The following is an 11,913-nucleotide window of genomic DNA, read 5'->3' as shown; positions in this document are numbered from 1 at the left end:
CCCTGTCTCCAAGATTTCCTTCCCTAGGATTCTCTTTTGTATAGTCCCTTCCCACCAGACCTGTTTACTCAGGAGAGTACCCCCTTCTCTCCAGCCCGCCTGGGGCTCCAGACCCTGCCTGTCCCGAGTGGTGTCCAGGCTTGCATATGGGGGCTGCTGATGAAACGTTTGCTGGTGGAATGAATGAGGGCAGAGAAGGCAGGGGGGTGCGGTGTGACCTCTTGCAGTTTAAGGTGCTGGCTCAGGGATTAGGCCCAGTGCTAATGAGGTCAAGGTGGAGGGTTTGATTCTGACGTGGGCCCCAGTAGCCACACGGAGGGAGGAGCCCTGATTCCCTGGGCCAAGACCAGCCCACACACAGCCCTGTGAGCCCTCAACCCTAGACCTCAATGCCTTGCTTTCACCTCCTCCTAAGGCTTAGAACACCCTGGAAACTTCTATGTTCTGTTCACATGTTTTTTTGTCCATCTCACAGGCTGTCATCTGAGGCAGCTCTCAACAGGGTTCCTGGAGCCGAGCATGGTACTCGGCACATAGCAGAATGCTGTAAATCATTTCCCATGCACTGGAGAGAGCTGGGATTTCTGTCTGTTCTGTTCACTGGAGTATCATCCTCAGAGGCTGGTGCATAGTAGGTGCTTAGTATTTGTGGATCAAGTGAGTCAATTTAGGTTATCTCAGTCAGTGCTTCCCTCTCTAAGTCTCAGAGTTTAATGACCCTCCCTCACAGGACCATGGCCATGGGGAATTAAAGGCCTCACAGGGTGACATTGCACTGTATTCTGTGAGCAACGACAAAGAACCCTTTTTTAAACTAAAAATACTCCTTGTTCAGAGCAACTGGCTCAGAGTGAGCAGTTAGTCATTATAAGTCTCTTCGTCTGATCCTCCCTACTACATTGCACAGGTGGAGAGACTGAGGCAGTAAGTCCATGGCCCAGGTCATGTGACAAATCTGGGCTGTCACCTGCCTGGCCTTGCCTCCTTCCCCACACCAAAGACAGCTCTCAGGAAAGATCTACTGCCATTCATACCATGGTATAAATGACCAAAATGGGTTGTGCCGGCCTGATGGGAAAGCCACTAGCCTGACTCACATGGGCCTAGGGCAGCAGTGGTGGCCCAGAGAGCAGAGGGTGGCACTGGATTCTAGCCTGGGGAGGCGTTTGGCCTTTCTGCCTCCGTTTGTTGGAACTAGGAAACCGTGGGAGATCCATGCCCACCTGCTGGGTACACTGACCTGCTTTCCCACCAAGGCCCAGTCACAGACCTCCTGACTTTACAATTTAGGTGTCATGGTCCCCCTCAGTTGGGCATGGTCCCTTTACACTTACCCTCACGTCTGGACCAAGACTCTGTAGGCACATAGCCTGGGTGCAACCCACCCCCCTCCCTTCCCTGTGCCTCAGTTTCCTACTCTGTTGCCTATAAGTGATCAATGACCAACAGTGTTAGCCCCTTAGAGTCTAACTCAGGTTACGAAGGTCTGGTCCCCATTTGCAATGCACTCCTTGGTGAGGACCCCAAGTCTACAAACAAGGGCCCCCACTCCATCCTACTGGTTTTCTACTCAAAACTGATCACTATCAACGATGGTCTTATTTGTCCCCTTATGACTCACTGCCCACCTCTCCAGAGTTCAGGGCTGGCCTCGCCTGTACTTTGCTGCATCTGAGCAGGCAGCTTGGGGTAGCGGCTCAATAAATAGTTGTCAAATGAATGGATGACTCCTGGCCCCTCGTTAGGTCTTACTCCATACCCTCTGACTGCTGAGGAAATGGGCTCAGAGGGTTAGTGTTCCTCAACAGAGCCAGAAGTGAACCGGCTGTCTGACTCCCCAGCCTGAGCTTTCTTCTCCCATGCCAGGTGCTCCAGAGAGGGCCCAGGAGCACACCAAGGGACAAGTCCCCGAGTGGGTGACTTTCTGAGCCATTGGCCCCTCAGTCAGGCTTGGGGATGATCTGTGGAGGTGGACAGCTGGTGGTGGCTCTCTCTGAAGATGGTGGCACCTATCTCTAGGTTTCTTGAGCCGGCCCCCCTTGGAGCCCAGGTGCAGGGCTCTGACTTGGCCATGGAGGATTAGGGGCTTAGCAGGTAGCACACAAATAGCTCTTAAGCCTCTGCATAGAGGTGCTGCTGCTTCAGCAGCTTCCTCCTCCCCCCCACCCCTCCCCGTCTCTGCTCCCTGGCTTAGCCCCACCTGGCTGCACCACCATGGCTGAGTGAGGCCTTGGACTGAGCTGAGAATGTCAAAGGGAAGAAAGGAAGGAGACAAACTGACTCTCCTCCCCTTCCTTCCTCTTCTCCTCCAATCCCACTTCTTCCCTCCTCCCTCCCTGCAATTCTCTCTCTCCCTTTTTAATATATTTTATTTATTTGACAGAGATCACAAGTAGGCAGAGAGGCAGGCAGAGAGAGAGGAGGAAGCAGGCTCCCCTCAGAGAGAGAGCCTGATGTGGGGCTCGATCCCAGGACCCTGGGACCATGACCCAAACCAAAGGCAACCAAACCCACTGAGCCACCCAGGCACCCCATTTCCCTCTTACCCTGACATTTACCAAACACCGTTTATGTGCCAGGCTCAGGGCTAGGTGCTGGGGACACTCAGATAAATCCTATATATTCCCTGCCCTCAAGGAGCTCCTAGTTTTGGGGGCCAGCTAACACGGAGATAATAACCATGGAAGGCAAGGCTCTGCTCCCAGGCCCAGTGCTGTGAGATCCCAGAGGAGCAAGGTGTGGAGCAGGAGGCAGGCAGGAGGCTTAGGCCGGGGGACAACTGTCCAAGGCACAGGGAGCAAAGGGCCAGCTGGCCTGGGGCCTAGGGCCAGGGAGGGCAGGCCTAGGAGTCCGGATGTTAGCTGGCTGTCAGTGGAGAGGGTTATAAGCAGGAGAGGGGTATGATCAGATTCCCATTCTAGGAAGATGCTCTGGAGTCTGGGTGGAGTGTTGGGATAAGTGCTTGACCCAGGATGAGAGCTTTGCCCAGTGCAGACCTCTTTGCTGAGGCTCCTGAGGCTGGCATAAGCGGAAGGTTGCCTGGTATCTGCCATAGGCAGATGGGGCCTTGGAGATGGGACATCTCTGTACCTGTGTGAGAGCCATGAGGGGCTCCTGGCTTCAGTAGCCTCACTGTGGGTGCATGGGGGACACCCAGCTGGTTGAGGCCAGGCTAGAGCCAGGCCCACCTAAGGCCTGGCCTGGAGCTCTATCTGGGCCACACAATCCCCCTCTTCCTATTTCCTTCTTCCAGGGATGTGGGCAGTGTTGGGGACTTGGGAGGATCAAGTCCCAGCCTGAACAACCAAGCTGTGCAGTCTCCAGCAGCCATGTCTCTCTCCAGGCCTCAGTGTCGTCTTAGTGAAAGGGACATTTCAACATCCCACGGTGCCTTCCTTGTAGCATGTGAAGGGTTGTCAGGCTCCTCAGATGGAGACTGAGGCTCGAGCCTCAAGGTCAGAGCTGGAGTATGCCCTTTTGCACACATGAGGAAACTGAGCCTTGGAGAGAGAACAGGCCTGGTCAAGACCCCATCTAGTCTGGGACAGGGGAGACGCAGAACCGAATGCCTAGGTGTAAAGGCTGTGCCTGGGTATGAATCCTGTCTTGGCTCAGTATTTGTTGAAGGAAAGGAGAGAATGTTGCTGAGCCTCAGTTTCATCATCTGCATAATGGGCACGCTGGAGGCTGTGGAGGATTAAATAAGATGATGCGTGGAAAGTGCTTAGCCTGGTGTCTGGTATTCAGTGAGCATTTGACTTAAAGGTAGCTACAGTGATTGTTTCTCAGACTCAGACCTCAAGAGCTCAGCTTCCCGGGGGGAACAGGACTTGGCATGGCACAAACTAGTTTTTGTGTTATTCAGCTGAGATGATATATGATGGAGTCTCAGGCTGGGCCCCCTCCCCCTGCCTCTAGCCACGGACCATATGATCTGTCACTGTGATTGACGCCTGTTGGGTGGCTGGGGCTGTTTTCTCTCTCTCCCCTCTTCTTCCCAGCCATATGCAAATGATTTTAGTTCAAGTAATGCGCTAATGGAAATCCCAACACATTAATAAATGTTTAGCAAGAGAGAGAGCATGCATGATCCTAAGTAATTAGACACTCAACGGAGGAGTTCTGTTGGCACAACTGTCTGGCTCTCTTTCTTTATTTTCCTCCATCATCTCCAAAGAAGTGCAGAAGGAGGAAGGGGGAAAGGGGTAAGGCAGGGGCCAGCTTCAGGACTCACTGCTGGGTAGCCTCTGTAGCCGCTCCCTTTTCTAGGTCTGTCTTCATCCCCCCAGTGTGGACATTTGTCCCACTCTGCCCACTTCACAGATGAGCTGTAAAGTATCAATATCTGATCACCAGGGTGGGTTTCTTATCTGACAGCCCAGTTCTCTTTCCCGGCTGTCAGGACTTTGCACAAAGCTCTGGGGCAGGTCAAGTGGAGGGCAAAGGGAACAGGGGTCTCAGGGCAGGACAGATCAGGAGCTTCCACCCAGGGCTGGGTGAGCCCTTGGGCCCAGTACCTCCACCCAACCCCATGGCTGCAAAATGGAAATCATAACCCTTCCATCACAAGGCTGGTATGAGAATGGAGACAATATATGGAACTTGGCTGGCACAGAGAAGGTCCCCAATAAATGTCAGCTCTCCCTCCCCAGCCTCCCATGTGCTACTCACTCTTGCCCTTGAGCTGCTGAATTGGACATTGTTGATGCTCAGGGGCAGGGACCTTAGCAAAACCTCAAACAGATCCACTAGCTTCAGGAGGTGGAAGGAAGGGGAAAGCCTCAGTGGGGTTGCGGCCTCTGTGGAGCTGGGGGAATGGGGTGAAGGAGGGGGGCCTGGCCATAGCCAGAAAGCAGAGGGTAGGCTCCAGAACCTCTGAGGAGAGGCCCTCTTTGCCATCTTCTTTGGAGCCAGGAACCTTATTTTCTGGTCAAGATGGAGCCCCACTAAACCAAAATAAATAAATACCCATTCCCCTACCCATTCCCATATTGCCATTTCGATTAGATTACATTTTAAGAGCAGGCAAACGTAATGTTCCTCTCAGATCAAATTAGAAACAGGTGCACTTTTGCATAAGGAAATTAAGTTGCAGACAATATGAAGATTTGCTAAAATGCAGACACTGATGAAAATAAGTAGCCCTTTTATTTGTAATTATTGAGGCAATCTGTTCGCAAAGTGTACATGTTAATGGTCTGACAGATCTGTGGACTCCAGCAGGCTGCCACGAACAACTCAGAGCCTCTCTGAAAGTAACAGATTTTTTTTCTTAGAAAATATATGTACATTCTCTTCTCCATCTCCTGGTGCTATTTACAAGGCCTGAAATGCCATAAATAGGAATTCCGTGGTTACACAAGGCCCCTCCCTAAAATACACACTTGATCTGGGCAGAAGACACATTCTGATAGTTTAACTCTTTCAGTTGAACTCTTCTTCCTTTGACAGCCCAGCCAAGTGCAAGGTGGCCCTGGTGGGAGCGCTGGTTCTGAGGGGGCCAGTCAGGAGCTAGAGTCGTCAATGCGCCTCCGACAGTAGGGGCAACAGGTGTGCTGAAGCACCAGCAGCTCGTAGTCCTCCGAGTGGAACATCTGAGGGGAAAAGGTCATGACCCAGGGCCAAGGCCTGAGCCTGGCAAGGACTCCCGCCCTTCCAAGTGGAGGAGGCTTGGCAGTGAGTCAGGGCTAGAAACATCAGATCCAGAACACCTTTGTCTGAGGAGTGAAAGGGAGGGGGAGAAGGGTCTGGGGTCTGAGGCCCCTTTTTTCTAAGTGAAATTCCAAGGTACATCACACTTGCCTGGGTCTCCCTGGTTAGGGGCAGGTACAGAGAGCACAGGGTCAGGGGTAAGCCCACTCCAGACAGCATTCAGAACAGAAGTGAGAAGAGGGAGGGCCTAAGGATGGCCGAGTCTCTTCCTAGCTCAGAGCCCTGGCCTTGGGATCACTTGTGCTCCTCCCAGATTTCAGGTGTCTCAAAGGGGACACTTGGGAAATGGAAAAGCAGCAGAAAGAAGAAACTGGTAGCCATGCAGAAGCTATAGGCACAGTACCTGGAAGCAGGAGGGGCACATGGTGATGGAGGCATCCGGCAGGAGCGAGCGGAAGTACTGCCACTGCAGGGGAGGGGGCCAGCGTTTGATGAGGACGTCCCGTCGGCTCATGGAGCGCAGCACCGACCGGTTTACCACCACAGGCACGAACTCGGAGCCACCTTGCTGCAGGATGGGCAGGTGGAAAGCAGGGGACACCCGTGCTCTCAGCCAGGGTGACATGTTTATATGAGTCACAATCCCAGAATCTTTAGGGCAACCAGAGAGGACCCCAAAGACTTCCCCTGCTGGGTACCTTCATAGAACCCTGCCAGGTCATATAGCTCCTGCTAGCCATCTCTAGTGATGGGGTCCCCGCCACCTCGACTCCACCGTGGCCCAGACAAGGAACAAGTCCACTTCATGCCCAAGTGTGTACAGGAGAAGGGACCTCCGAACCCCCACCCAAGAGGCCTCATACGCCTCCTTAGCTCATCACTCAGAGAGGTACTCTCACCTCAAAGCTCAGCTTTGCCGTGAATGGGTCATCATCTCCCATGGAGTCCATAGTCTCATCCAGCCTCAGAGTTTGGGAATCTGGAAGGGTCTAGTCAAGGACAGAACCTGAGGCTGAGTAGGAAATAGGCCCCACCCTACACCCAATGCAAGATTCACAGGCGCTTTCTGTGGGCCTGGTGTGTTTCTCCATGACTCTGTCTATGGAATAGGTTTCTAGATGGAGGAATGGAGGGAGTGCAAGCCAGAGAGGAGACAGCCCTAGACACACAGAGGCTGGGACCAAGCCCCAGTGCCCAGGAGGGAAAGGTGCTCTGATGGGACCTTTGCTGCCCCACACAGACCACACCATGGCCCACAGGGGCCTGACCAGAAGCATCAAGTGAGCAGAGACTTTGGGCCTGCTGTGGGTGGGAGTAGAAATAATGGGCCAGCTGGAAACCATGGCCAGCCAGCAAACTTGGCAATTCCTGGAGAAACACTTAGTAATCACCGGGTTGCCTGTAGGCACTTGAGATGGACTTGCAGGTCCTATTTCACAGAGAAGCGGGTGAGAGCTCCTGCAAATCCCAAGTCCAGCTAGACCAGGATGAAGGTGCTAAGGAGCTGCCTCCTCTGCCAGGTGGTATCAGAAGAGCTGATATGAGGCCGGGGCGGCTTGGGCTCCCACCAGGAAGAGCCCCAGGGGAATGGAGGCTGCTGGTGCCGAATCAGGTATGAGATGTGGTCCCACCAGGCAGCAACAACCCAGGCAGAGCATCTGATTTCTGTCTCCCATCTTTGGCAAACAACTCCCTGGCTTTTCCTTTCTCCTCTGCTCCTCAAAACGTAAAATGTGGCCCACAGACCAGCGGCACTGGCATTACCTGGAAGCTAATGGAAAGTCAGGATCCCATGCACCAAGACCTGCTGATCCAGCTGCTGTGTGCTAGCAGGGTCTGTAGGTGCTGAGTGTGTACAGTCACATGTAGAAGCCCCCTCCTGTGTCCAGGTAGGACAGTGAACATGGTCCTAGCCAGAGGAAAGAGCTGAGGTGTGGCCTTTGACCCAAGCTGTTCCAGCAAGGATGTGCCTTGTGGTTTTGCTGTCATTCTGGGAGGAATGTCAGCCCTTTCCACGGATTTTAAGGCTGATAGGATGCAGGGTTGGTACTGCTGGTGGGATGGGGTAGGTGCTGCCAAAGAATGAAGCCACCCAAAGGACAACAGAGCCGACAGGACAGGAGACAGCCTCCCACCAGTACCAACAGAGCACCTGGATCCGGCTGAATGTCCAACTATGGCTAGGCTTCTTTACAGCCTTTTGTTTGCTCAGCTCGATCATGGTTTTTTCTGTCTCTTGTACACAAATGTGACCTGACTAGAAAAGTTGATACAGACATCATATGCTGTGTTGGTTGCTCATCAGCTTTGTGTGGCCAGAAAGACAGACGGCACCTTCTAGGAGCCAGGTGGGTGGGAGGCCCACCTGGAAATGAAGCGAAGGTGACTATCAAGGCACCATCTTCTCTTCCACATGCCTCTTCTGGGCCTGTGGGCATGTACTGTCCCCTTGGTACCTCTGCGCACTGGCCAGCTCTCAGCCTGTTGCCAGCCCCTGTCCCTGCGACCATGCAGGCCTCTCCAATCACTCAGCAGTGGCCTGCCATGCCCATGCCTCCACTGGGCCAGCCATCCCTCAAGCCCCTCCAGCCTCCTGTCTTACACCCAGGCCTCATGCTCAGTTGGCACACACAGAGGTCCAGCTGAGCATCCAGGATACTGTTGCTTGTGATCTCTTGCCATTTGTTCTCACGCTTGTGTCTTGGTGCTTCCAGGTCAATAAGGGAGACAGCTTCTTCATCAGTGATCCCCTCTTCCAGATAGAATTCAACCAGGTGCAGCACCTCTAGAGGGCACAAGGCATGGGGAAGGCCATGGGACGGCTGCCTCAGGGGGAGCCAGGGCCTGGGATGCTCTCACCAGGCAGCATGAGGGGAGGTGCGAGCAGGCTTCTCACCCAGCAGCAGGCTTCTCTGTAAGCAAGGAGACCCACAGGGCCTCTTTCTGCCCACTGCACGTCTGGAGGAAGCAGGCATGTACGCATGTGTGTGCATGTGTACATGTGTGCATGGGTGAAAACCAGTGGCCTTTAGCACCCCTTCTTCCCACTAATAGCCAGATGGGCTCCTCTACAAGGGAGGAGGAACAGCCTCTGCCCAGCTACCTGGAAGGGGTTTCTGATTCTTCGTCAATGTAGAAGGAAGCGGGACTTAAGAGCCCATCTTAGCCTTCCAGACCAAATGCCCAACCAGTGGCATCTAGGGCACTTATGTCATGCAAAGCCCCATACCAGGCTCTGAGGGGCGGGTGCTTCAAATTTGGGCAGCACTGGGTCCTATTTCTGGGAACCCTTTGTGACTGTGCATCTGGTGGGGTGGGTGTCACACTGTCCTCAGTTTACAAATGAGGACACGTGTGGCCAATCAGCAGCAGAGAGAGCCCAGCCATCCATCTGCACATGTCAGACTCACCATAGGAAGAGGCAGAGAAGACGAAGGGCTGGCGGCAGTTGATGCAAACGTTGCCCAGGTTGTTCAGCAGTGGGTTGTTGGTGGAACAGCGGTAGCACAAGGGCACCAGCTCCTAAAAAGCACAAGACCCACAATTGCCTGAGAGCCAAACCCAGAGTGAGGAAATGCTCCCTACTCTGATTTGTGGGCCTGGCTGCCAAGAAGCAAGGCTACCTGTGGGGTGGGAAAGGGGCACCGGGCTTAGGACTCTATGCGTGGAGACTCAGGATAAGGGCCTACAGAGGCATCTGAGGCCCTGTCACCTGGGTTCCACTGCCCTGGACTCCTTCACAGGCAGGGCTCAGCAGCACATTTCTCCAGCAGGAATGACAACACCACAGCCACCACACACAGGACGCTTAACACACACCACGTACCCTCCCGCACACATTATCTGGGCTGGCTATTTATCTTGTGGGAAAACTATTATGTATATCCTCTTTGATAAAGGGGGAAACTGAGGCTCAGAGAGATGGGAGACAAGGCTAGGAAATGGTGGAGCTGGGATCCAAACCCAGGTCTGTTTGATGCCAAGTCTCTGCTCTGAGCTTGAAGGGGACAATTGTGAGAGATAACAGGTTAAATTGGAAGAAAGGTGGCTGGGGCACAGCTGGGCTACAGATACCTAGAAGAGTGATAACCTGGTTCCAGAAGAAAGAGGGGATAAGGTAGGAGCTCCTAGGATGAGGTGAAAGCAGAGCCATCTGAGCATGCAGGAGCAGGGGAAGGTTAAGGGCAGAGCAGCATGGGCTGGGCTGTAGCCGACTCAGAGTCTCATGGGAAGGCTAGGCAGCAAGGGAGGGCAGGGCTCTGGAGCCCACAGGGGCCAGGGGCTGTGGCTGGAGCAGAGCCGGCTGAGCAGAGAATAGAGGTGGCAGAGAGGGAAAAGCAGAAGTCAACAAACCAGGGCTTGGGAAAAGGAGGAGGGCACAGGATCCTGAGACCATTGTAGCCATCTTTCAGATAGAACCCCGCCGGGAAAGAAGGCATCAGGGGATGCCCAGGAAGAGGAGTGGAAGCCTCTTGCCTGAGAGAGCTGTGCCCTCACCTCACTGTCATGGAAGGGCTTGGAGCGGATGGTCAGGCTACCCAGCTCAATGGACTTCTGGAACCTGGCGGGGATCTGCAGACCCTGCAGCTTGTCGTAGGCATGTCGGGCCAGCTTGTAGGCACCCAGGGCTTTGCTTTGCTTGGCCAGAGTGAAGAGCGTGTTCCTGCGGATGATAGGGTTAAGGACAGCAGAGGCCACACTGGGCCCAAGAGCTGGCATTGCCTATCCTCAGGGTGAGCACTGTGCTGGCGTGCAGCTGGTGCTAGTGCCAGGAGGGTATAGGTAGGAGCTTGAGGAGTGCTTTGCTCACTTGTGGGATGTAAGTGTAATTCTCAGATATCACAGCATAGGGATTTTTCCAGAGATAAAGACAGTGCAGTTTCCATTAATATTTTAACCTTGCTTAGGTTCTCTGGGCCAGCTGATGGCTCATCTTGTACCCTGAGTAGGCCAAAATGGCTCTCCCCACCTCACCCAGCCTGCCAGCCAGGTCCTAGAATGCCCAGCACCAAGTGCCATCCTGCTCTAGGCTTGCCAGGTGGGGCTGGTCCCAGACTGCCTGTGGAGCTCACTCAGATCCAGCTCAGAGGCCACTGGCTATAGGGCACTTCTCTCTGCCTGCACTTCACCAGAAGCCACAGTGATTTCTGAGTGGCAGCCTCCCCTATTCTCTGAGACTTTCCTCTGAGCTCCTCAATCCGAGGGCCCAGGCCTCATCTTAAATGCTGTCTGCACCCAGGCCAGGCCTGTCCTTCCTTCTGTGTCCCACCTGTGAACCCCCTTCCCCACTTCTCCCTGGCAAGCCTCAAGTACCATGTCTCCTTCTTACTCTCCTTCTTCCTGATGCTCCTGCTCCCCACAAGCCCAGTGTGGCTCCTTCCACTCCAGAAGTTACACAGCAGTAAGCTTTCTTGTCTATGTCTCCACGGTCACTCTTCAAAGTCAGGGACCATGTCAGGAGCCACTTCCAGGTCCCCAATGAACAGTATAGGGTGCAGTTTAGGACAGGGGTTCAATCAAACAGAACTTGCTGGGAAGACTGGGCAAAGGTTCTCAGGCTCCAGCAGGTTTGGCCTTGGCCACACCTCTGCAAAGTTCTCAGTCAACAACATACTTCTTGGTTCCCTGGAATGTAAATGATGGGCCTGGAACCTTTAGAGAAGCCACTTCTCACCGATCAGTACCTCTGAGGCCTCTCCTGGGAGGGTCTTTTCCTTACAGAGAAAAGGTAGGGTTGGGGCTGGGAGGGGGCTGAGAGAATATAAGATTTAGAAGAGGATGGGGAAAGTTATGACTTTTATGACCTTAAAAGATTTTGGTCATTTCCTGGTAGCTTCTGGAAGCATGGGTCCCCAGCCTTCCTCTTTAATGGCCCTTATAGTTCCAAAGAAGGTGAGGCCAACTCACATGGAGGCCCTCAGATCACTACCTCTCCAGCCTGACTCCCACCTAGGGTGGGCTTCAGCGTCTCCCGTATGCCATGCTTACTTCACCTCTGTGCCTTTCCATGTGCAGGGTGCTCCCTTGGAATATCTACTCTACTATCTTCCCTGGTGCCTCATAGGATAGATGTCGGCTCTTCCAGGCAGCCCTCCCTTACCATGGCCCCAGCCTTAGCTACATTCCACACGTGGACACAGCTCACATCCCACTGAACTAAGCCCTGACACTTGTCACCTCCTCTACTAGATAACAGCTTTGTCACCTACCACCTGGCCCGATGTCTAGGGCACAGCAGGTGCTCCATGCCCCGGCTGAACA

General features: G+C 53.7%; 1 protein-coding gene across 4 annotated transcripts in view; it reads right to left on the bottom strand.

Moving 5' to 3' along the window:
• Window positions 1–5,129: 5,129 nt before the first annotated feature.
• Window positions 5,130–11,913, bottom strand: part of IFT122 (intraflagellar transport 122) — a 70,753-nt gene continuing 63,969 nt past the window's right edge. For all 4 annotated transcript variants that reach the window (XM_059390376.1, XM_059390373.1, XM_059390374.1 and 1 more), the window contains 6 exons: window positions 10,150–10,315; window positions 9,063–9,174; window positions 8,312–8,437; window positions 6,552–6,631; window positions 6,056–6,220; window positions 5,130–5,594 (listed from right to left, as the gene is read on the bottom strand). In XM_059390376.1, the coding sequence (XP_059246359.1) occupies window positions 5,505–5,594; window positions 6,056–6,220; window positions 6,552–6,631; window positions 8,312–8,437; window positions 9,063–9,174; window positions 10,150–10,315 (739 nt within the window). In that variant the 3' untranslated portion in view covers window positions 5,130–5,504. The remainder of the gene's footprint in view (window positions 5,595–6,055; window positions 6,221–6,551; window positions 6,632–8,311; window positions 8,438–9,062; window positions 9,175–10,149; window positions 10,316–11,913) is intronic.

The sequence above is a fragment of the Mustela nigripes genome, chromosome 2 (genome assembly GCF_022355385.1).
Source record: "Mustela nigripes isolate SB6536 chromosome 2, MUSNIG.SB6536, whole genome shotgun sequence".
Lineage (NCBI taxonomy): Eukaryota > Metazoa > Chordata > Mammalia > Carnivora > Mustelidae > Mustela > Mustela nigripes.
This window is presented reverse-complemented; position numbering and strand designations above follow the sequence as displayed.